At 49.4% G+C, this 26,048-nt stretch overlaps 1 protein-coding gene across 1 annotated transcript; it reads left to right on the forward strand.

Annotated features, from left to right (window-relative positions):
- Positions 1 to 9,032: 9,032 nt before the first annotated feature.
- On the forward strand, positions 9,033 to 24,163 carry FGF17 (fibroblast growth factor 17). The gene is made up of 5 exons (XM_073324748.1): positions 9,033 to 9,067; positions 9,218 to 9,254; positions 17,704 to 17,848; positions 23,149 to 23,255; positions 23,867 to 24,163. The coding sequence occupies exons 1-5, from the start codon at positions 9,033 to 9,035 to the stop codon at positions 24,161 to 24,163; spliced, it is 621 nt and encodes a 206-aa protein (XP_073180849.1).
- Positions 24,164 to 26,048: the final 1,885 nt, after the last annotated feature.

Consider the following 26,048-nt stretch of genomic DNA (forward strand, 5'->3'; position numbering starts at 1 on the left):
ACCCTGTGCAGCGAGCAGGCTAGAAGACAAACAGCAGAGGCAGAAACATCCATGCCTCTACATACATGCCACGGAGCACAGGGCTTCATGTCACTTCTGGCCTAACAGCAGAGGTGATGGCACAGACCACGAGGTGGTCATCGAATACCGGGTCAGGTGTCCTATGAACCGAGAGGGCATCACACGCCCACATGAAGCACCGTGTGATCACATAACAAGCACATGACTGGACCACTAGACCATCGTGGGACCATGGAGCATCAAGTAACAGGATGTGTCGGAAGACATACCACCGTGATCAGCATGCCCTGTCAGCCACTGAACCACATGACATATGATTGCACAGGCTCTGAGTGACCACTTGGGGATGTGTCACACATGCTACCAGTCCAGAGGACCACGTGTCCTGTCAGCCAAGGACCGAGCACGGGACATCATGGGACCATGCTACGCTGAACCATTTACCTGTGCAACCAACTGGACATGGGACTGCATATGGACCCTTGTGATCATGCAGCACCGTACCACTCACTCTGTCACACACCGGACTCGTGACATGTGATTACACATAGGAGATCATGTGATCACTGAGTACTCTGCCAACCAAGAGGACATGTGACCTCTCTGAAACCCCCTCTCCTTTAGGAAGTCATTCCAGGTAGTTTCCCCAGCTGGGGGGTTCCCTCCTCCAGACCGCGCTGGTGCTCCCCTGCCAGCCGTGGCTACATGGCAACCTTAGGCCCCCACAAGCATGTTCACATCAGTCGTGCTGGGTTACGTGGCAGCTGGTTATAATGGGCAGGGACACAGCAGCCCCTTTGATGGCTGCTCCTGACTGGGTGCAGATAAATTCATCCCCGCCTCTGTTGAGACACACTCAGCCCCTGCAGAGAATGCCAACTGCTTCTGGGAAAGGGGCCTCCCAAGTGAAGAGCAGGGGTCCGCTGCCTCTCATGTCCGACACAGTAAACAGAGCTGCCTCCTTATCTTATTGACCTTGGCATTCCAGCATCCCAGCCCACCTCAACCTCAGAGCAGGCCCTCTGCCCCTCCTATGGGTAAGTGCCATTCACTGCCCATTCGCCATGGATGCAGACAGACAAGGGGAAGAATGAGGGGTCAGGCAGGGCAGGGGAGGGGAACTGGAAGGGAGTGCAAAGGGGAGTACATTTCACTGCCTATGAGGACTCTGGCTGTCATGCTAAATGGTTTGGCCATCTCCAGCATCTCTTCCTGGCACGATGGGGAGTCCCACTGAGAGTGGGGACAGGGCAAGCCGTGAGCTCAGGGCAGCGGCAACACGGCTGGGGGACAATGTCCCTGTGGAGGCCGGCATGTCTGAGCATCATCTGAGCATCCTGCATCGTCCAGACAGATGGACACACAAGCCTCAAGGACACATCAGCAAACACTGGACTTGGAAACAAATGGTGAGGACAGAAGCTGATAGTACTCGTACGTTGGCCCTTCCTCCATCCCTTTGCTGTGTCCATCTGTCCCTCCTGCCCTGGGACTCTTTCTCTCTTTCTCACTCATTTCCTATTTTTCCTTGGTTTCTCTCTCTCTGTCTCCAGATCTCATGCATCAGCAATTGTTGTCTGAGAGGGGGGAGAGGATAAACAGGGACTCCTGCCACACCCCTCCCTGGATGAGCCCTCCTGCGATCCACCCTTGCTCCTTGGCTTGAAAGCTCCATCCACAGGCATGCGAAGGGCCCTTCTCATCAACATCCACAATCCTGCCGTCACCTCTGCTCCCCTCCTGGCTGGAGGGCTGGTTCCCCAGCTGGCTGCTTTCCCCTCTCTGCCCCATGCCTTCCCTGGAGGACCCCTGGAAGCCAGTAGTGATGATGACAGGACCACCTGATGGTGCCAGGGACTTTGTTTACAATCATCAGCTATACAAACACATTGTTTCTGTGCAAGAAGCTACCAGGCTAAGGTGTGGGGGGGCCGGGGATAGTGGACTGGGGAGAGCCCCTTCCCCCTCCCTGCTCATCAGCCAGGAGCTGTTGACATCTGTTTTCATTGGGGATGCTTTGATGCCGGCTGTTCTTGATTGAAGGCAAACAGAGCCCTGGAGGCGAGTGAGGACAGGTTTCCAATCCTCGGGGGCTCCGGTGTCGTCTCGGCACAGCCATCAATAATGGTCCGAGGGGCCTCAGCTTCATCCTGGCCCTTGCAGGGGGCTTCAGCTCCTACAGACAGCTATTTGTGCTGCGTTGGAAAGACCCAAGTACCCAGATGGGCTTGCTGACTGAACGGTAACGCTGCAGGGGCAGGCAAGGGGCACGTGTATGTGGGATCAGAGCAGTGGGCCCATCTAGGCCAGTGTAGCCCCCTTCCTGTCATGCCAAATCAGATTCCTGGCCCATCGAGCCCAGAATCTCCACTGACCAAGGGTCCATCTACTCCACCATCCCTTCTCTGACAGCGGCCAATGCTGGATACTACAAAGGAGAGCGTAACACCCCCATCCTACGCCAAACTGTGCTCCATGCATGGCACCCTGGGCAGGCATTTCTTACTGACCTCAGCTGGTGCCAGCTATCTGCTGAATGACGTTAAGTGCCCAGATACCATGGGGATGGGCTTTATGTAAGAATCTACATGGGCTTTTGATGTCTTGGGTTCCCCCCTCATAGAATGGGGAGGGGTATCACCCTTTCCTCCTTGATTGATGCTGCAATTCTCAGGTGGAAGAGCCCATTAGTATTGTCATGACAGTATTCAGCAATAATAATTATGGTTATGTGCTGAGCTTGGCATGTGGCGGGTGTCTGCATGGAGGCAGAGGCAGGCTAAGAGCCATTTCCAACTTAACCTTCAGAGTCTCTGGAGCTCCTGACCTTAAAGGCTCTTCGGCACCTGAATGCACCCGAGCCAGGTTCCCTGGGCTTCCAATCATCCCACTACAGCCTCTCACTGCTTCTTTTCCTCCAGAGAGACCCACTGCCCTCTCTGCAGTGCAACTGCTCAAGCTGGGAGCTCAGAGATGGGGGAAGCTGTGGGGACATTTAGCCCTGGACCCTGCCAGCAGCCCCTTTAAATCAATGCTGCATGAGGAGTACGTTGGTGGTCAAATGGGCCCCTCAGTTTGCCTCCAGGCTCTGCCATGCTCCCACATGTGCGACTCAGCCAGTGGGGATGTCTAGAGTTACTGGCCCCTTCTGCCCAGAAGGGACACTGGCTCTGGGGTTACTAGAAGGGAAACTGTGCAAAAAGGGTCAGACTTTTGAAGGAAGAGGCAGCAGGAAATCAAGTGCATTCCATCCTTTTGCAGGGAAAGGCACCGGTGTGCGTACAACTGTATTGCGTACATCCCGTCACGTGTGCAAACGTATGTTCAACAGGAGATCATGGATCTCATCCGCCATTCAAACCAGGATCCAAAGTGTCAGTTGTGGGAGGTCCTTGGGGAGATGTTCTGACCCGCTCATATGAATCCTGAAAGCCATGGTTCTGGGTAACAGTAGGTGGGAGGCAACTGCTTTGTGGCTGTTACTTGTGCCCCAGCACTGTCCAGCTGGAGGTTAAAGGTTCTGAAACTCTGAAGCGCATTCCAGTGATAAAAGTGATGATAAAATCCTTTGTGCCTTTATGGCTCCCTCCATCTGAGCATCTCAACGCACTTTGCAAATACTATTGAAATGACCCCTCGAGTGCTAGGTCAGGATCAGCATCCCCCATTTTACAGATGGGGAAACTGAGGCACAGAGCATGGAAGGGACTTGCCCAAGGGTCCACAGAGAGTCAGTGGCAGAGCCAGAAAGCCTGTGTACCAGTCCCCTGCTGTGAGCACTAGACAATACTCCCTCCTAAAGACATGAACAGAGTCCAGGCGTTCTGTCTCCCAGCCCCCTGCTCTTACCTCAGCATCCATTCCTCCTTCCCTGGATTTCCAGATGACGTTTTCCCCCGGGGAGCGAGGGAATAGACACAGCTATATCTACCACTTTGCCCTTTCCCCAGGGTCCCTATATGGGCCATTTTTTCCCTTCCTCTTCCTAGTCCATCCCATGCAACTGATGTGCACATCAGGGAGGGTTGGGGCGGGGGCGTGGAGAAGTTGATCCCCGATAAGCTGCTGCCAGCCAGTTCCCTAGGTGATATTAGCACCTCTTCCCAGTGTAATCATCGCATGAGACAAAGCATTCCCATAGGAGAAGCCTAGGGAAAGAGGAAGCCATGGGAGCTGGCGCTCCCCCATTACACACACAAACCAGAGGGAAGGTCAACACTTTTGTTTATTTGAAGCTGCATTTTGTGGTTTGGGGGAACTTCCTGTATGGGGGAAGTGAGAAAGCTTAATTTGCATCGTTAGCACCAAATCACATCTTCCCCCCAATACTAAAACTTCAAAAGGGGGAGGGGGTCTCCATGCTCCCAGCCCTGCTCCGCTGGGCTCCTCCATCATGGGAGGTGGGGAGGGGGGCAAAAAGAACCCAAGAAAATCCTATGCCCCTCACTAGCCCTTTCCACCCAGGGAACCATTATATGGCCTGTTCTGCACTGCAGGTTTCAGACACTGATGTTCAGATACCCACATGACTGCCCTAATATAAACCCCTAGGGGAGTAAGGGAAACCTGGGGAGGCAGTGTTACCTAGTGGATAGTGCACTGCATTAGCACTCGGGAGACCTGGGTGCTATACCCAGCTCAGTCACTAGTGAATGACCTTGAGCAGGTCACTTTCCCCCTCTTTGTGCCTCAGTTTCCCCACCTGTAAAATGAGGCTAATGATACTGACCTTCTTTGTAAAGTGCTTGAGGTCTACTAATGAAAAGAGCTAGGTATTATTATTTGCAACTGCGCTGTTTATCCCTGCTTGAAACCAGGAAAAGCTGTGTGGGTTCAGATCGGGGCTTAGGGCAGCGTTGCCTGTCTACACTAGGGGTTAGGAAGTGGGGCTGTGCTGTCGAGAAGGCCTACATTAGTATCTTCTATAGGGGTTCTTATAAGGAGCGAAGTATCATCACCTCCATTTTGCACATGGGGAAACTAAGATAGAGTGTGAAAGTGACTAATTATTACCTATATGACAGCAACGCCAAAAAGCCCTGATCAGGGCCCATTGTGCTCAGGGCTGTAGCAGCATACAGGAAGGAAAGGTCCATGGCCCAAAGACCTGAGACCCCATTAGAAGCAATACAAGTGATGAGCAATAGAGGCTTGTCTACACACAAAATGTCCTGGTGCTTAGGAAGAATGGAGTTAGGTGACATGAGACAACGTGATTTGTCCTGGACTGCGCTCAGCAAGCTCTTCTCAGTCCTGTTCAGACGTGATCTGATTCAGCAGAACGGACAAGCTGCGGGAGGCCAGAAAGGGAGCATGGGGAACAGTGAGAGTCACCCAAGTCGCACAGAACCCAATCTCCTTCTTTGGCCACCAGCCCCCCGCATCAGCGGCTGACTGCTTTGCATGAGCACCTATTTCTGGGATAGGGTAAGTCACCTTTGAAGTACACAATAATACAGTCGTTTCTGTAGCACCTTTCATGCCAAAGCACTTAGTAAACCGAGGGCAGGTCCACCAGTGAAACGGAGCCACCTCTGGGGCGAAAGGCAGCAGCCGTTTAACAGTGCACAGTAACACTATGCAGCACTTTGAGACGTAATAAGGGGCATTATCTAGATAACTGTCAAAGGTATTTATAAGGCACTTATCACCTTCGTAGCCAAGCGCTGAAGCAAATGGACCATGAAGAGATGCAAGCCCTTAGTCTTCTGATGTGAAGTCAGATACCAGATCCATTAGGCCACATGGTCACACAGCATCCTGGGGGGGATTTTATGCCTTCCTCTGAAGTATCTGTTATTGGTCACTGCGGGAAACTGAAAGGGAAGGTGTGGAGCTGTTAGTATGGGACTGGCTGTGCCCATGAGCGGGTGTCATGCCAGCATGGAAGTGACTATGCTAACGCATTGCGTTAAGCATCTGATGTTTCCAGAGGCCCAAGCAGACTCCAAATGAGCTGAGCGCTCATGCAATTGATGAAAAAGTGTTGCGGTTTCTTTCCTGACAAGGCTGACTGTGTGTGGAGTGCTTACCAAGCCTAGGCGGACCATTGCTCCGGTTCGGGGTGGCCTGTCGCTACCAGTGCTCCGGAAGGGGTATATTTGGTCATAAAGGACAAAAGTTAGGGTGCTAGGGAAGCCAATCACACTTTATAATCAGGACACTCCAACGGCAATATAATTATAGTGCAGTCACAGGGTGGTTATGCTTTTTGATACTTAATTCATGTAGCTAGAAAGTTCATTACATGACTGGGAATGACAACAGTGCATAATTAATGTACATGGATTCTGATAGTATATATGAATTAGAGGAGTAATAATAAGTAACTCAGCCATGAAGATTGCCTTTCAGTGTGCAATTATCATGAAGTCACATAACTGGAAGGTTAAGTTGCAGTGTAACCCTCCTGTAATTGTAATAATATTAGAAAGGGTGACTGAGATATCTGGCTCTAAAGCAACCCATAGTTAGAAAGGCCCAGGTTTGCTTTAGAGATACATTTCTCACACAGTGGCTACAATGAATACAGCGGCTTCTGACCAAGGATACAAAAGCAGTCACCAAATATTACCCAAGGAAGTCTCATAGTCCTCCTGCGTGGTAGGTCCATATCGTATCCCCATTTAAGAGTACCAAAGCACAGGGAGATGAAGGGCCTTGCCTGAGGTCTTGCAGGGAGTCAATTGCAGAGCAGCTAGGCATGGCCCTCAGAAGAGTTCTGACTTGCAACCCCCTGCTCTTACCACTACACACACTCCGTCCTGGAGCTAGCTATGAACCCAGGAGCCCTGGGTCCCAGTCTCGTGATCTGCTGTTAGAGACACTCCCTTCTGGAAATGGCCATAGAACCAAGGAGCCATGACTCCCAGAACTGAGTGCCAACCACTGGAAATAACCCTGCAGGCCAGTGCATGTGGTTGATGTGTAGCTGAACTGGGGGCACTGAGTGTGATTGGGGGTTCACTGTAGAGACCGAGTTCTGAGTTGAATGGGGTGCAGCTGCTCCTCCCTGAGACATTCAGAGCTGGAGGTGGCTTAGTCTAAAGGGGTGTTTCAGTTCCAGTCTCAGTCCTGGATTTGAGCTCCTTTTATGGGAGCTTTTGTAGCTCTGAGCTCCCTCCTGGGCCCCTTTCAGCACTGCCCCAGTGTGCAAAACCCCAGACCAGCACCTGGGCTCAGTAGCGAGGGCAGAGAGCATTTAGAGGGAGACAACCGAATTCCAGTGGCAGAGGGCCTGGGCAGGCGCTGGCTTGGTTTCCCAGATTGTCCCCCCTTCCGCTATGATCTCTGCTTCCACAATGCGCCACTTACACCAGCCACGCAATAACAGCTCAGTGCCTCCACCCCCCGCCTCCACTTTCCAGGGGAGCGGAGAGTGTCTGTGGCCGGGGGCTGAGCGGGGGCAGCAAGGACTCCCAGGGAGGGAGTGTGGAGAGAAGGGAGTACACCTTTCCCTTGCCAGGCAAACACAGTTGCTTGATTCTCAAAATAAATGGCAGGCGGCCACCGAGTTGGACTGGGGCAGTGATACCAAATGGACACACTGTATCAAACCCCATTGCCTCTGGAGAACGCTGCTCCGGACACAGATAAACAAAGTATTGGCTATTGGCCCACATCCGTCTGCTGTCAGCCTCCTCCCCGTGTAGGTTTTAGCCTGACTTCTACTGAGAGGTACCAGGGCTCTTCTTTGGGTGAGTTCCCAAGGTCACCGGTAGTTGGGAGCATGTTGGGCCACTAGCTAGAGCTGCAAGCTAGCCCATCACCCCCACCAGGGAAGCTGCGACCCCCTCTGCAGTGGGTTTCTAGCCATTCATCTGAGCAAGGGGAGGCCCAAACCTCCTGGGGCATCACTACATGCAGGCTGGGAGGGGAGTAACTGCGTTCTTTCCCCCACAAGACATAAGTCACCAGCCACCTGATGCTATTGTATGATGCTGGCCAAAAAGCCCCCCGTGCCCCCAGCTCTCACATGCCGCGCCCCAGCTGAGGTGCTGAACTCCAGCACTTGTGGCTTTCCTGCGCAGATGCCCCCACGCTGCAAGTTAAAAGCACAGGTAGCCCCTGCCACAGGCGCATACCCCTCCTATGCCAGGTGTGTGCAGCTGGGAGTGGGGGATTGGATGAGTCAATCACCCTCTCGCCACTTCTGTTAATTCAGGTTGGTTTCTCCAACTGGGGGACACAACAAGCCACTCTGCCAAGCTGCCTCCCCACCCCCTTTCTCCTCCCTCACAGGCTCCTGCTAGGTAAGGTTCCTCCTTCCTTCTCCAGCTGCTGAATGACTTGCAGGGAAGCCAGAAGGGAAGGTTCTGCCCCTGTCTGCAGAGACTCTTCCAAGCTTTCAGGGCTGACACTTGTGAAGGGGCTAGCAATAGCCTGCAAGCAAGTCCCTGCTCCCTCATGTAATCTCTCTGTTGGATCCAAGCTTGGAATTTACTGGAGCCTGAGCCTCTCAAGTGTCTTCTCCTCCCCAGATGGGAGCGCCTTGCCCTGAGCCACCTTCCCATGTAGGAGGAAGCAGCTACCAGGCTGCAGGAGGGATGCAACCCACTGATTAAACTGAGGAAAGCAGCAAGTTTCTATTTTGGGGAAGGGTGGGGTGGGGAGGAAAGGGGAAATGGATGAAACAAACTTGGATGCTGTGAAGGTTCTTCAAGCACAGCCAGGACCCTGGTAAAGATTAAAAAAGAAAGGAAAGAAGACGACGGATGCTTTGCTCCAGCCATCTCCATGCACTGTATCAATTTTTGTTCCGGGCACTTTATGATCGCATGTGGTCTTAAAGGTGCAAGAAGTGGGGGTGTTTTTTTCTGACACCTCCTTTCCTGCTGTTACTGGGGGGTTTAGACTAAAAAGGAGGGGACACCGCTCCTTAGCTTCACCCCCAGGAATGTGCCAGCTTTAAGAGATCTTTGCAGCTTTGGGAGATTTTGAGAGCGCTCAGCTCAGAGCTGATATAGTTCATTTTATGTATTTATCTCTTTTTTTCCCTTTTGGCAAGCGACATGCAGCAGTACGTCAGCCTCCAAAACCTTTCCATGTAAGCGCTTTTTTTCTTTCCTCCCAGCTAGTTTTGTTCCAATTATTTGCAACAAGGTTTAATCAATAGTGTATTAGTAGTAGACAGAATAACCCCCAAACAAAACCCTGTGTATTTTTTTCTCTCTCTCTTTTTTGTTTCCAAATACAGATGTTTCCAGCTCTTAATGCTCTCCTGTCAAACCCAGGTACGTATGCAACACACTGTCTGTTTTACTAACCAACCCCCCCTCAAAATGCAAAAAGTCAGGGTACGGTTTTTTAGATTTACTTGTGGAGTTCTTTCTTTGCAACAAAACCGAAGTGTTTAAAGACACAGGGCTGCAATAGCATTCAAACCCAAAGTGCCCAAAGCTCTTTTGGAAACTAGAGTAATTGCTTTTATTTCCCTGTGGTGCGTGGCTTTAATCCTAAAGGTGGCATGTATTGGTTTGTGTTTGGTGCTTGAAAATAAATTGGCTAATGTTGTACTCTTAACCAAAATCAAAATGTTACCTGTGCATTCTGTTTTGCTAATGCTGGCAATACTGGATTATTATTATTAAAGTTATTAAACATAGCACAGTTTTAAAACTTAAGGAGCTCTCTCCTGCAAATACCTATGCACATGGGTAACTTTACTCGTATGAGTAAACCTAGGGGTAGATTTTAATCTCAGACCAGCATCGCTCAGGAGTAACTCAGTATCTTACTCAATGGCACTACTCATGTGAGTAAAATTACTTCTGTATGTGCATGTTTGAAGGTTCAGGACCAATTGTAGGACTGGATAATCATGGAGGTAACACTAATTATTTTAATTGTTTCAAAAATGAAATTGTGTCTATCTAGGAGTAGGTGTAATAGACAATTAAGGTCAGCGGGACTGCTCCTGTGTGTAACTGCTCACAGGATTGGGCCTTCGCCCCTAGAGAACGGGAACATTGTGCTGTATAGCAACCCAGTATATTTTGTTAGACTACTGCTCATTGAGGGGAAATGCTCGATTCCAGAAATATACCAAGTTGAGATTTTGGGACCTGAGTCTCCTCTCACACCAGTTTTATACCAGTGTGACTCCATCAGGCCAGATCTGCAGCTGGTGTAAATCAGCACTGACTTCAGTGGAGCTATCCCAATTTACACCAGCTGGGGATCTGTCCCAATCACGTCAGTGGAGTTACTCCTGATTTACACCAGCATGAGTGAGAGCAGAATCAGGCCCGTTGGTTTGAAATCCAAAGTCAGAGCAGCTTGCTGTGGCTTGGGGTTTAACACCCCTCGACCCCCATTCCTTTTAAAGATGCAGCGTCCCTTTTTGTGATCTCAATAAAAGCCAGGGCTATTAAAATGCACTGTTCCATACCAGCACCCTCTCAGCTAGACTCAAAACCGTTTTAACAGGCCAGCCTTGGATTCCTTATAACATGCACTCCGGACCTTTTTAAGGTAAATGCCTTTGAAAACAAGAGGGGAACGGAGGTGCCTTTGATGGGGACAGAAACAACCCCAAAGCCTTGCCAGAAGCGAGACCCTAGACCCTTCCCCACCCCCCCAACACATGCACACACAGAAAGGCTCAGAGATGCAGCCTGTTACGGAACAGAAATTAGCACACTGGTGTTGGGCCTGGTTTTATTGCCCCCTTGGAGGCGGGGGACTCATTTGATGGTGCTGTGAAAGGTGGTGCGGAGCTTTCCCTTGAACTGCTTGCCTTGCTCCCACTGAGGGTGTACAGCAGGCGGGGGGGGGGGGGGCAAGCTGGCAAAGGCCAGAGCCATGCTTGAGCTCCTGCGTGATGAGCAGCTGTCTCTGGGACGGCTGATCAACAGTTCCTTTGGCAGCAGCAAGGGGTCGATCCCCCCCAGCGGCCACACTAAAGACCTGTGAAGATTCCACATAGATAATGTTTGCTGTGATCTTTGCTAGACCCTCTCTGTCCTCTTTTGTGAGGGAGGTGGGGGGGGGGGGAGAAGAGAGAGAGAGAGAGGTTTTGCCCTGTGATCTGAAATGAGCGGAGGCTGCTGAATGCTGAAGGAAAAGGTGGGAAAGATCACTCAAGGGGAGAATGAAGCAGAGCCAAAAAAAAAAAAAGGCAAGAGGCTTTTGGATGAACTAAAAGGAGCAGCTCCAGGAACTCATGGAAAGGGGATTTCTACCCGGCTTATCAGCTCCTCCTGCATTCATGCCTCCCCCAGAGGAACGCACAAGTCCCCCATTGTCAGGGTTCACAGGTCCAGCATGATGCTATGAGTCCTGATGGAGGGGACAGACAGCTGCAGGGCTAGGAAGGGTTCCCATTGAGCTCAGTTGAGTTGAGACCCAGCTGAATTGAGGCAGGGAGCAGGGGGTGGGGGGAGAGAGCCCTGCTCCAGAAGCCAGTCTGAGTCAAAAGGAGACAATTGCCCTCTTTGCCAGAGTGTCTGGTCCTGCGAGGTGCTGAGTGCCTGGGATCCCCATAGAAGCGTACAGTATCTGTGAGTGCTCAGAGCCTGGGCAGGACTAGACCATTCACCTGATCACCGACGTGCAACACCAAACTCTTCAGAAGTGACTCGAGGTGCCCTGCTTGGGAAACCTTAAAGGCTCCTGATTACCAGACAGTGCTGAGCACCCACCGTCTGAAAATCAGGGCCCTTTAAAGTGTCTCACATTGCGCACCGAAAAATGGAGGCACCCAAAATCACTAGTCACTTCTTAGACTCTCTTGCTCTCATCCTACATAGGGCTCGTCGGGCCACCCTCGTTTATGCTGGTGAGCACTCGCACAAGCACTCTTGATCATCGGGGGGCTGCGTGTCTAACAGTGCGCAAGTATGAGATAGCGTTGTACAATCAAGTCTATTGTGAATGTCCTGCCTTTAGTGCCTCACCATAAATATAAGTGTCACACTTTATAAACAATTTCTGAATTGACCCTTAAAGGATTAATACATGATTAATAGCTGTTACGAGCATGGTGCCAGGTATCAGTGCTGTAGGCTGCTCAGGTTTATAAGCACACCAGTAGAAGATGTTGTAGATGGTTATAACCATGGCTTACAAGCAACCCGTCATCCTGTTGGACTCTGAAAAAACCATTTATTAAAGCATCTATTAACCCTTTATTAACTATTTATAACTAGAACCTTGCTAGAAAGTGTGACCATAATATAAAATAATAGAGGATAGCTCCCACTTATGGCCAGATTTGCAAAACTGCTAAGCACGAGACATACTGAGTCCTCTGGAAAATCTAACCACCTATTTAGGTGCCTGAAGGGATGCTGAGCTTTTTGGAAAACCTGGGCCTGATGGTGCGTTCTGAGCCTGTCTGAAAAATCTGGTAATAATGTCACCAGTAGGTATATGAAACACCCTACTGTGCAGAAGCTATTAATACAGGGAGATCCAATCTGTGTTTAAGTTACCAGTTTTTATTATTATTTATTATGTGTAGTACTGTGGGAGACCTGGTCACAACCCAGAACCCCACTGCTGCCTTTCCTTTCACAGCAAGAAGTTCTGAGCCAATCCAGTGGCCCATGTTACTGCTCCGTGAAGGTTCAGATGAGCTGAAGTTGGTGCTGTAGATAATCTCTGACCAGCACTCAGATTCCCAGAGAAATATGGGGCAGATTAAAGTGGTCCATAGACAGGGCCTGATCCTGCTTCACCTGAAGTCAATGGCAAAATGCTCAGTGGGAACAGGGTAGCAATAGGCATTTAAGATCTCAGTTCTGCTATGGTAATAGCTGGGTGAAATCCTGGCCCCTCTGAAGTCAACTGGGGTAAATCACTGGTGTTCCCCTGAAGGCAATGGAGAAACTTTACACAGCTGAGGATGGATTTACCTATGTGTCATGCACAAGCTAAAGATCTACATTCTAGCTGAGATTTTTAAAGATGGCTAAGAGATTTGGACGACAGCTGTTTCAAAAATCCAAGTCTTTCAACATTTTTTTCCTAATTTTCTCAGAAATATTTTGGGTTTTCCAACAACAACAAAAGAATTTTTCCAGCTTTCGATGAGCAGCGTTGGTAAATTTTTTCTGCTGTTGGTAAGAAGTTCAGGTTTTGAAAACTCTATTTATGCTGCAACCAAAAACAAAAGAAAAAAAAAGATATTCTAAACATTTTTTTACCAAAAACTGAATATTTTTACAAAAGAATATTTTCCAGTTTCCATGTTTTAAAATGAAAAACTCAGTCATTTTGACCAAACTAACAAACATTTGTATTTTGGTCAAAAAGCTATTCCTTGTCTCCCCCACTCCATCTGTCCCCCCGGCCAAAAAAGTTTAAATTTAAAAAATTTGACCACCCGAATTGCATGTCCAAATCTCTTAAGGAGCTTTGAAAAATCTCAGTCTTAGCTCTTAAAAAACAGGGCTTCCTACTCCACTTGCATAGAGATTAAATGAAGCCTTCTCATACCAATAAAATGCATAGTTAAAGACATTGATTGAAGTTTAACTGCTCCGTGATAGCTCTGTATCGTCATAGGGATTGAGGATTATCAGCATTGTAGTCAACCAGCATGTCTGTAGTAATTAGCTGGTATTTACCATACAATAACTCTTCTGTTGAGGAGCGTGTGTTTCTGCTAGGGCATTAACATAAGTCACAAAGCCTGCTTGGGTACAATACACACTTTATTTAGCAGCCTTTCGCAGTGCGCTGAACCACTCCAGGCTGATTCTGCTGTCAGTTACACTGGTGTAAATCAGAAGTAATGCCACTGAAGTTAATGGAGTTATGCCAGTGTAAGTCTGAAAGGCTGAGCTCTAGATTCTGCTCTCACATCAGAATCTATAGTAGCTCCTGGCCAGTGGGGAGCAGAATGTGGCCCTCTCCTTTTAGTGTATCTTTGAGGAGGAGAGGGGGGAATTTGGTCAATGTGCTTTGACACACATGCATGTTAGGAGAATTGTAGCCAGAGCAGCACATAATGTTTGTACGTAGATCCACAAACACATCAGTCTTCTCTGGTTTCCTGCATTGATAGAAAAATTTAGTTTATTGTCATGTTTGCTAAAGTTTAGGAAACTTTCAAGGCAGTTCAGGCCTGGTTTGGAGCAAACTTGGGCCGGTGTATGGCATTGAGTTGATCCTGTTTGAAACTAGCAGCCAGCCTCCTGTTATTTTAACAGGAGACCAATGGTTTGGACCCAAGTTTCATGTCGAGCTTTGTGGTCCTGACGCTGAAAGCAAAATTTGGGGCAGGGAACTTCACCCAGATTGAAAGCAAAGGGAAACGTTCTCCCAAACCCCAGTGAAATGAAGTCTCAGAGCCCTACGTGGTTGTAGTCATGCCCTCTGTGTTATGGTTATAGAAGATGCACTGTGTTGCTGATTCAGTAACACAATGTCTAGTTGCTCCTCACACATACATGGAGCTTCCAGCTCTGAGCCCTCACTGCGGGTTCAACACTTGAGTTCATTTACATGAACCAGAGCAGGATTCGGCCCATCCTTAGCTGAGTCAAAGAGTAGAACGACCTTCCCAAGAGTAACCTCCCATTTGCTACTGGTGAGCCACTGTGTATTAGGAACCACATTCAGTTCTCAGTTCCGCTCAGCCTGTTTCATGGCTGGCAGCAAAGGGTGGAAGCCGAAGGGGGGCGTGGGGGAGAAAGGGGTTACTGTTTAGCTATTTTACCACACTGTGATTTGAAGGGGCTGGCCAAGAAAGAGCCCCCTCCCCCTACACATGAGGGAGGGCCTGGCTTGCTCAAGGTGGTGTATGTTTTGTTGTTCGCCTGGGTTTTGAAGCCTTGATGTTCTTTAGTATTTCTGTCCCTCCCAGCCGGTGGTTCTTGTGCACGATTGTATGACAGGATTGCTTACCATGGTGGGGGCAGGACTCAGGGACCTGGGGCTCACTTACGGTTTATGTCGTATGTCCTAAAAGCTCGTGCTTCAGGGTTTCAGCCAGCTGCCTCAGGGGTCAGGAAGGGATGCCCCCCCCAATGCTTTCTGGGGGGGGGGGGGGGTTGTTAATCTCCTTCCTCTGTAGCATCAGGGATGGCCACAGCTGGAGGTGGGACACTGGACAGGGAGGACTAGGGCTCTGAGGTGGCACCGAGCATTCTCTCTCCCAGGTGCTTGGCTGCCTGGTTCTTACTCACATGCTCACTGATCGCCAGATGTGGGGTTCGGAAGGAAGATTGGCAGTGACCTCGGGCAGGGGCATCTGCCTTCCTCCGCAGCATGTGGATGCGGGTCCCTTGTCAGGGTTATCTGGTCTCTCTCACTTAACCATTTCCCTGCCTCGGACACTGGTGCATCTCAGTCCCTCCTGTTCTCTGCCTGTGGCACATCACAGTCTAGTCTCCTGTGGGCTGTCATACTTGGGTTGCGTTTCAGTTGTTGGGTTTAGTGTGCAGGTGCTGGTGGCCTGTGATATACAGGACGTCAAACTAGATAATCTCGTGGTCTCTTCTGGCCTTAAACTCTAAGACCCTAGGTCATCAGTGGCTCAAACAATGGGCAGTAAGAGAACTGGTGCTTCGCTCTCTGAGACTCGGATATAACATCTGCTTGGGGATCCGGAGGGCGGCCGAGAGGCGCTGGGGATCCGGGGGGGGGGGCCGCCGAGAGGCGCTGGGTTGGGCTGGGCTGGGGATCCGGAGCCTAGGCCAGCAGTGAAGTTCTGGTTTGCCCTTCGCGTCTGGTGTGAGTGTTGGCACCTGTCAGCAACAGTGATGATGCCCGTGCATCAGCGGGCCCCTCTGATGCAGGTTTGGCCAGCGTGGATCGGAAGTGCTGGCCATAGACTCTGAGCGCTACCACTGACTTGCCACTCGCTGATTTGCAGCCCCGTTTTCTAGTATTTGTCAATGCTGAGGATGAGCCTGGCTCCCAGCAAGGGTCCTGAGGCACCCAGAGAAATGTGTGAGACATGCAGCAGCAGGCTGTGTGTGCTGATAGCACAGTGAGGTTGCGGAAGTAGCTGGCGTTCTCTGTGACATACGCCTGCAGTTTGCGTGGGCATAATCTTCCAGGAAGACCCTCGAATACACATTACTCCCGCGTCTTTGCTGTCAGGGCCCCTGGCAATACAGCAGGGACAGGACAACCCAATCCTTTATTTTATGATCACAGTCATGGGGGCGCAGGGCACTCATTCTTTGGGAAGAATTTGGCTTCTTTCCTATGGTCTGTATTTTGCTCTTGTTCTGTTGTTACTAACGACAATGAGAGGCGGGGGGAGGGAGACACCTGTACTACTTCATCTGTTCTACTTTCTCCCGAGCTGCGCTAACAAGTCCTGGGTTTGAAGAATCACATTCACAAGGTGGCCGGATGCCAGGACGATGGGCACGGAATAGATAGAGACTTAGATTGGAAGCTCTGTAGGGCAGGGATTGTCTTTTTGTTCAATGTTTGTACAGCACCTAGCACAATGGGGTCCTGCTCCAAGACTAGGGTTCCTATGTGCTCCAATAATACAAGTAAATAAATAAATAGAGTGTTATAGTGGACCTATGGATGATGGTTATTTATGGTAGATGGAAGGTTTATATAAGAGTATTATACTGGATAAATGGATGATGGTTATATATGGAAGATAGAAGGTTATATTTGATAAGCAATTTATATCTGATAGAGAGTAATATTACATATAACATATGGAGAGACTGCCAAACCAGTAGAGGGAGGGTTATAGTGGATGGATGGATATATTTCTATAGACACAGAGAGAGAACCATCTTCCCTTTAGCAATCAATTTCGCTGTCCCGGAGGAGTAGGACTTTGTGGGTGACAGGGCACAGGAGCCCATGACTCATAATGATCCCAAGTAACAAAGAAATAAGAGAAACAAGGGGAATTGTTTCTCAACAGGACGGGTCTCCGAGTTTCCAGGAGATGCGGGTGGGTCTTGGTTAGGGAGGTATGTTGCTAGAGAAAAGCACGAGATTAACTCTTCTTAAAAGGTAGCCACCTGTGTACCGCAGAAAAGCAGCAGTGCAAGCTTTTACACACACCCAGCCTCTCACCCCTTGATCCACCCGCCCATGCAGCCTCTCACCCCTTGATCTAGCACCTCTACTAGTCTGCGGGGAACTGGGTTTCCAAGCCCCATTCAGTCCTCTGTTTAGCCTGCCAGCTAGTTCCATCTGCGGTGGCCGGTGTTATGGGCACTGGACTCAGACTCCTCTCACGTAGGTCAGCTAACAGCCATTAGGCGGCAATGGCTTTGGGTCACTGTCTATTTGGAATGGAGCCAAACCAGAGGTGAAAGGCTCTGTATCCAATCTCTGCCCCTCAGGCTGTCCTGGAATCTAAAACGCATACACAAGTTTGCATGGAATGCTATGAAACTGCATGGGGACTCCGGCCTGGAGTGCCTTTAATTTCAAGCTAGGTTCCATCATGTATGTGACCTCCTCTCCAGAGTACCAAACTCCCATCCCCTGTCATCTATGTGGTCTCCTGACCAGGATGTCCCTTTGTTGGTTCCTGACTATATCCCAGCCACCTCCTTGGCATACTCCTCAGGGTCCCAGACCCCATCCCACCACCCTGCGTGAGCTCTCCTGCCCAGGATGGCCCAGTGATGGCTCCCGACTCCATATCCTCGCCATGTCTGTGGGGCTGTCCAAAACAAATTGATTTTATTTTTCCCTTTGTAAACAAAGGGGGAGAATCAACCGTCTCCTAATTTTAACCAGTACGTGAGGGACCAGGGCGCCATGACAGACCAGCTGAGCCGAAGGCAGATCAGGGAGTACCAGCTCTACAGCCGGACCAGTGGCAAGCATGTCCAGGTGAACGGCAAAAGGATCACCGCCACAGCAGAGGATGGCAACAAATTCGGTAAGAAGTTGGAGATGCCCCCATCCCACCAGAGCACATGGCCAGATCTCAGCCATCTGTGATGGAAAGAGGCTGGCTGGTAGGGAATGCACTTTAATTCTAAGCGATTATCATGTGGCTGTATCAGCCACATCTGGAAATGGTTGTCGGCCCTGCAGAGATTCTACATCTGGAACCTGGTCAGAGAGGCCAGTGCCAACGCAGGGATGAGTCACACTGCTTGGGTTAGATTGTGAGCTCCTTGGGGCAGGGACCATCTCTTTGTTCTGTCTCTGTGCGGCACCTAGGCAACGGGGCTGTGACCCAGATCTGGGGCTCCTAGGTGCGATCACAATGGGGTCTATACACCTGGGGTCTATTACCACCAGCTCAAGGAAGGGAGTGGGATTTAATGCTTAGAGCAGGTTGGGTTGGGCTGGGTATTAGGACTGTTCCCAGTTCGGGGAGGGAATGAGACCTCATGTCTAGAACAGGGATGCCTAAGTCATGACTCCCAGGTTTTGTTCCCACCATTGCCAGTGAATCACTGTGCCACAACCCTGCTCCATGCCTCAGCTTCTCTGTCTGTAAAACGGGGATAATGGTACTGCCTCCGTCCCTGTGGAGCGCTTTGAGACACTTGACTGAGACAGATAACTAGCATCCCTGGTATGGGCTAAGAAGGGTCACAAGGGTTGCTTTCGTATATGTCCCCAAGGAAGAGACAGAGACCAGGAGGCCTTCCAGTTTCATAGCCACAGCTTCACTTGCAATGCAACCAGCTGAACACTGGTATGTATTAGAAACCGAAAGACGACTTCCTGGCAATTGAGAATATCCAGGAACCTGTGGCCAGCATTTTAAAAGGTATTCTGGTCTAATACACAAAACAGGCTTGCTAAAGCCACTCCAGTCCATCCCTAGCATGTTTGGGACTGAATCTCTGGGTGAAATCTTGACCCCATTGTATTCAAAAGTCCCTTTGACTTGAGGATTCCATCCCTCATGTGAGAATCCAGCAAAATGTATGGATTGTTGAGATATTTCCACAAAGGGAAATGTAAACTTGTAAAGGCAAAGTCCTGACTATCACCAGAGACTGTGATGCTTCAAACGTACAATGACTTGTTATGGTAACAATCCAGCACTACTTTAGGGACAATAGTCCCAGATTCTCCTCGGGAGAAGTTACATGCAACTCTTGTTCAATTTATATTCTGATCAGGTTATTTGGGGGTTAAACCTAAATCTGATCTGAAAGTCATGGCTCTGAGATCTTGTTTAGACTTCAGTTATGCACATGCAGGCAACTGGAAGATTAATACATTGTCTTCAACTACCAGGTTAAATCAAAGAGAAAAGCTTTAACTGGATTTAAAATCCACCTAGGTCCTGCTCCCTTCCACTTCAGTGGGAGCAGGAATCTGACCATATTGATAGTCTGTTAGAATACAAAATAGGATGGTTACAGTTTGTTCTGGACATGAAATGAAGATTTAAAGTGTTACAAAAAGTACCGAGGAGGTCCATTTGTTTTGGGGTTTTTTAAATTATTTTAAGGATTGATAGAGATATTAATGGTTTTCAAAGGATGGTTTTTCAAAAGCCAACAGATAAAAAGAACATTCCAAAGCATAATGATTAAAACTTATCCCAGAGGGGGGAATTCTTCGGTTTATTGAAGAACTGTTCAAGATCAGTTAAGCACGACAATAAGGCTTGATCAAAAAGCTGGTGGCAGGACAGCTGCAGCCAAATCAAGGAGAGGTGCTAAAAACTTAATTGTTCCATTTGATTGAAATGGTCTCATAAACATCCTGAATGCAGCAGATAAGAGAATTTGCAAAGAAACCTTGGTGTGAGCTTCCGATGGATCTTACGCTCCATGTGCCAGTTTCTGCACTTGCTTAGGAATCAGTCCAACTCCCGTTAAAGCCAGTGGCCCATTAGCTCCCCTGGGAGCTGGATTGTGGTCTTTATACCTGGAGCCAACCCCACTTAAGTCAAGGGAGTTTCATCCATGTAACTGAGAGCATGATCCAGTTCATAACTCCCTATCATCCAAGCAAAACTATGGCTTTCCTAATTTGCTTGATTTACCAGCTGTAACAGACAGTCTAGTGGTCGGAGGCAGGCATAACGTTTTACTGCGTTAGAATTAGATTCTGTTACTCATCCAAGTGTGGATAGAGGCTTTTCCTTAGGGATTGTAACCAGAGACTGGCTAATGGCGCAAACATTTAGATTGGGATTTTGACCCCTCGTAAGGGCAGGGGTGTTCGGAGGGGGGATTTGAGTTAGGGGCCCATCAGTAATTGGAACAAATAGTGTATTGGTCATAGGGGCATAGGACAGGAAGGGACTTTGTGGGTCATCACATGCCATTCCATCGTATAATCCGATTCATAAATGTACCAAGCTCCATCCCAGTTAGGTTCCTGGCCCTGACTACTCCTGTTGGGGGGCTGGTCCAGAACCTCACTCCTCTGATTAGAAACCTGCTAATTTCCAGTCTGAATTTATTTGTGGACATGGGTTGTTCTGCCCATGTGGATTTTACCTGGGAAGGGGGATGAAAGCCAAGGAGCCTGAATATAAAACCAGCGGGTCCCAAAACCTGAGAGATCTAGTTGTTTTATCACTAACTGGGCCATGTGCACTGTACTGTGTCTCTCTAAGTGTACAGTTCACATCACTGTAACCCTGCCACAGATACCCAGAGAAAAAGGCACCTGCAAAGGCAAGCAGCACAACTGAGTTTTTATGGCTAGGGACAATAGTCTGAGGTTTTCTCAGGCTGAAATTCACTCCTCCGCAGAGGGCCTAACCCAGAAACTATGCACCACTCGAGTCCAACTTAAGCCCCTTTTCGAGGGCTTAAGTGCAGGGTGCCCACCCCTCAAGCATTTGTCAATAGTCACCCCCAAAGGGTTCAAAAATTAAAAAGCATTCCAAATTTTGGAGGGTGGTGTTTCTCGGGCCCTCTAAAAATCATGAGGTGGGGGGTGTTAATTACTATATTTGGGGTTCTTGTTATTTGCCACCTGGTTTCTGAGCCTTTAGGATACACACAGGTCATGTTTTCAAGCTTTTCCCTACAGCCAGGAGGGCTAGAATTCTTCTTTTTTTTTTTTTAAATGAAAGCTGAGAGTCTCACCTTGCTAGAGTTAGTCCTTGTACCGCGCCTGGCACAATGGGGTCCTGCTCCATGACTAGGGCTTCTAAGCACAACAGTGATACTGCTACTAAGTGGTACATAGGCATTATTCTGGTCCTCTGCACAGGGCTGAATTTCAGCCTAGAACAGCATTATATTTTGCAGAAGCCGAAGCCCTCCTGCAGTAAGTTACACTTGCTCACAGGCTATTTTGCTACTGGAATCTGCTGTTCCCCATTGCTCTGGCATTAGGCTTTAGGAATTGTCACGTGTGAAAGAATCCCAAAGATGCCCCTGAATTTTCTTAATAAAAATACTTAATTTCTATTAAAAACAGAAAGGCTATTCTAAACAGCTTAGACATTAAAATAGCTCAACTCACCAGCTGCCAGGTACTCCTGCCTTACACTTTCTAGATCTTTCTCCAGATTAATTAAACAAACACAGATGTAGGCTATAGTTAATTAAACACAGGTGCAGGCTAGATCCTTGGTTGCAACGATGTAGGTATTTCTGTCTGTTCACAGAGGGTTGGAGTCAATAGGAACACATCAGACCCCAGGTGTTCTAATTAAAGAATGTGGAATGGACGCTCAGACAATTAACCCTTGACTGACTGGTCAAAAGTCTAACACAGCAAAACACACACAGTATGCAATGGTATTAATACTGTGCCTAGTCCCATGCTTTGTGCAGTTTTAACCTTTTATTCCCTGTGTGTTTAGATGACACTGAATACTGGCAGTGGCCATTTTTCATCACCTGCCCACGTGAAGGGTTTGTTCATTGTTACCCCGGACAGAGGCAGAATTACTTAATTGTAATATAATTACTATTACTTCTGGCCTTGCCCCTAACAGCTTACACTGTCACACACAATGGGTGGGAGGGGAAACAGAGAAAGAAGTTAATCGCCTGCAGACACGCACTTGGGCCAGGAGTTGACCCTATGTCCCCAACTCCTAAGCCAATATCTTAGCTACAAGAAAAGGAGGACTTGTGGCACCTTAGAGACTAACCCATTTATTTGAGCATGAGCTTTCGTGAGCTACATGCAACCGATGAAGTGAGCTGTAGCTCAGGAAAGCTCATGCTCAAATAAATGGGTTAGTCTCTAAGGTGCCACAAGTCCTCCTGTTCTCTCTGCGGATACAGACTAACACGGCTGCTGCTCTGAAACCTATCTTAGCTACTAGACTGTGCTGCTGTTTGTAAATAGATGCCGCCTTTATTTCCTGATTTGATCAAAGCAGCAGCCCTGGCTTTCGCCCTGTCCTCATAGATCCTTGAGGTAAGTGGGCAAGTTATCTGTGCTAGGTATGTGCTTCCCTTTGCTTCTCAGATGAAAGGGGCAGTGGATTGCTAGAGACGTAAGAACAGAACTACAAACCAGAGGCTTGGACACTCCAGCCATCCCCTCTGGCAGCTTTCCTGCTGGGTTACTGTCTAACTCCGATTTCTGTATCATGGTCCTGTTACCTGCAGGGCGGAAAGCACCAGGTACTGGGACAATTCAATGAGATGTGTCCCCACAGCCCCCCTCTGAGGCTGGGCACTGCTGTTATCCCCCTGGTACAATGGGGACCTGAGGCACACAGAGAGTGAGGGTGTGCCTACACTTCAACACTAATCTCCAGCTCGAGGAGACCTATGCACACTAGCTCTGATGGAGCAGACGTGCTAAAAACAGAGCGTAACAGCAGAAGCATGAGCAGCTAGCCACCCCAGCCCACATGCCTGTTGTTTGGGAGGAGTGCATACTCAGGGCAGTTAGCAGCTACACTTTATTGTTAGCACACACGATTGGGTCCCTCTTCTTGAGCTGGGAATCCTACATCCAAGTGCAGATGTGCCCTGTGTATCTTGCCCAAGGTCACCTGGGGAGTTTGTGGTATAGCAGGGAAGTACTAGCCAGGTGTCCTAACCACTGGGTTGTCTGTCCCCTAGAGCCGAGATAATGTAACCGCTGGTAGCACGGTCTGTGTGTGCTGTTTGGGCATTTGTTTTTAATGCACTCCCTATGCTCTTCTGGATCTCTGCATGGGCCTGAGTGCGCACACTGACCCCCGGACACGCAGACTGGACGGCACTCACTCTAGCATCGGTGGAAGGAGTTTGGTTTGGTTTGGTTTTCTCCCTCTCTCTCTTTCTCTCATCCTTGCAGCAAAGCTGATTGTGGAGACGGACACCTTTGGGAGCCGTGTGCGCATCAAGGGAGCCGAGAGCGAGAAATACATCTGCATGAGCAAGAGAGGGAAGCTCATTGGAAAAGTGAGTCACAGCCAGGGAAGGTGGGACAAGAAGCAATGGGCTTAATCTGCAGCAGGGGAGATTTAGGTTAGATATTAGGAAAAACTTTCTAACCCAAGGGTAGTTAAGCTCTGGAACTACCAAGGGAGGTTGTGGAATCCCTGTCATTGGAGGCTTTTAACAGCAGGTCAGAGGGATGGTCTAGGTTTGCTTGGTCCTGCCTCAGAGAGGGGGCTGGACTGGATGACCTCTCAAGGTCCCTGCCAGCCCTATGATTCTATCAATCTGGCGAGTCTTGATCCAGTTCCCACCCCCCGATTAGCATTATACAGCCCCCTTGCTGGGAGCCCCAGAACAGCAGCCAAGGACTAAATGGGACAGAGAGACGGGACTCCCTTCCTACCCCTGAGTGGTGGGGTTCCCTGCCTGGCAAGAGCCTGGGAAGCCTGCCCAGCTTCCATGAGGTCTGGCAACCCGGCACCCTCCATTGGCACTAGATCCTCCCAGGCCTTGATTCTGCTCCCTCCGAAGTCCAATGGCAACACCAGTGGCCCAGGATGAGACCCATCCTAACAACACTTAACCCTTTCCCTGCTGGATTAACCCACTCTCTCCCCCTTCCTTCCCTCCAGCCCAATGGCAAGAGCAAAGACTGCATCTTCACTGAGATTGTTCTGGAGAACAACTACACAGCCTTCCAGAATGCCCGCCATGAGGGCTGGTACATGGCCTTCACGCGCAAGGGCCGCCCTCGGAAAGCCACCAAGAGCCGCCAGAACCAGCGGGAGGCTCACTTCATCAAGCGCCTCTACCGCGGCCAGCTGCCCTTCCCCAACAACGCCGAGCGGCAGAAGCAGTTTGAGTTTGTGGGGTCCTCCTCCCCGACGCGCCGGACGAAGCGCACCCGCACCCCGCGGCCCCACACGTAGGGCCCTGCGCTTTGTCTAGTGCTGCTGACCCCTGCTGTGCGGAGGGCCGGGCCGTCTGCCCTCCCCGCCCAGAGACCCAGGCTGCTGCCCCATGCTGTATGTAGGGCCGTGCCGTCTGCCTCCCCGCACACAGATCCACTCTGCTGCCCCATTCTGTACCTAGGACTGTGTGTCACTTGCACGCCCTGTGCCCACCACTGTCCCATGCTGCACGTTGCAGTGTGTCCTGCCCTCCAAACACACCCATTGCCCCAGGCTGTACATAGGACTGTGCCCTCCCAGCACCCTGCCACTCCCCATATTTTATTTTACAAAGATGCTCTATTTTTATACTTCGATTCTCTTAGGCACAAAGAAATATTAACTCGAGGAGCAAGCGTCAGGTGTGGGGGGGTTATTTTTTGTATATAGATGTAACCCCTGGCAGGATTTCCCTTTGTTCTAGAGCACCCCTGTGCCCACCTGCCCTGTAACGACCCCCAAGATTCAACACCCATTGCTTTGCCTGCTCTTCTGTGCAGCGATCCCTGCTGGGAGGGCAGCAGACAGCAACTGGTTTTGGAGACTTCTTCTGACCCTGTTCTCAGCATCAAAGGTGCTAACTCCACCGTGGCGGCCAAGTTCCTGTGGGACCAATCGTGGCAGCTGGTTGGGTTTTTTTATTCTGCTACACGGGCTAAGCTCAAAACTTCTGACTGGTGCGATCTTTTAGACTGTAGGACAGTCTCCCCATGTGAACAAGTGGAATAAGACTGCCGAATGGACTGTAGGGAAGAATCCTGCCTTGGGATAGGGATGAACTAACAGGACTTTTTTCTCCAGTGTGCATGGATGGATCTAGCAAACAGACAGCCGATATGCAGGAGACTGTATGCAAGAGTCCCAGGGCCAACAAATCCAAGTGACTTGGAAGCCTGTAGAGCAGCAGAAGGGTTGAGATCATCCTGCCTTCCCAGAGGGGAGGTAGATGTCTGTCTGTCTATGGTACTTAGCTGGCCCCATTACTGTAGCCCCTCACAGTCTGTAATATATTTATCCTTGCAACACTCCTGGAAGGCAGGGCAGTGCTATTATCTCCTTTGTACAGAGAGGGAACTGAGACACAGAGAGACTAAGACCTGGTCTATACTTAAAATGTAGATTGACCCATCTACGTCACTCAGGGGGATGAAAATATTTGCACCCCCTGAGCTCTGTAGTTAAGCCGATCTAGCCCCCAGCATAGACGTGGCTAAGTCGGTGAAAGAATTCTTCCCTCAATCTAGTTGCTGCCGTTTCAGGAGGTGGATTATCTAGATGGAGGGGGGAAATGCACCCTGTGACTGCTGTATAGGCATGCTCACAATGACTTGCCTAAGGGCACCCAATAAAGTCCGAGAAAGATCAGGGAATTGTGCCTAGGTCTTTAGAGTACTGACTTAGCACACTAACCACTGGGCCATCTTTCCCCTCCTGGGTGGTTATTTCCCAGAGGGAAGAAGGTTCTGGGACTGAGAGGTGGGCGTTCCAGCATGGAAAAGTTGAGCACCGCAGTTGCAGAGGCCAGGTCCCAGCACTTGTTTTCAGCTTGTCACAAGCCTCTTTCTTTTATTTATTTTATTGTAGGGTTTTGGCTTCCCTTCTTCCCTCAGTCAGGGGCTTTCCTTTTGCTTCAAGAGACCAAATTCCCAACCACACTCCCACTTTGGAGGAGAAATAAAATGAGGAACCCCCGTTTGACTAGCCAGAGAGTGACCTGGCCTAGTGTCTATGATTCCCTATCAGGTAAAGAGAAACCACTTTTAGGTTTTTATAATAGATTCCCATATTTCCTTAAAGAGTCGACTGCTGTCGGTTTAGGCCTAAACATTTAGACTTTGGGATTTTTAAAAAAAAAACTGAAATG

Source organism: Lepidochelys kempii, chromosome 26 (genome assembly GCF_965140285.1).
Source record: "Lepidochelys kempii isolate rLepKem1 chromosome 26, rLepKem1.hap1, whole genome shotgun sequence".
Taxonomy (NCBI): Eukaryota; Metazoa; Chordata; order Testudines; family Cheloniidae; genus Lepidochelys; species Lepidochelys kempii.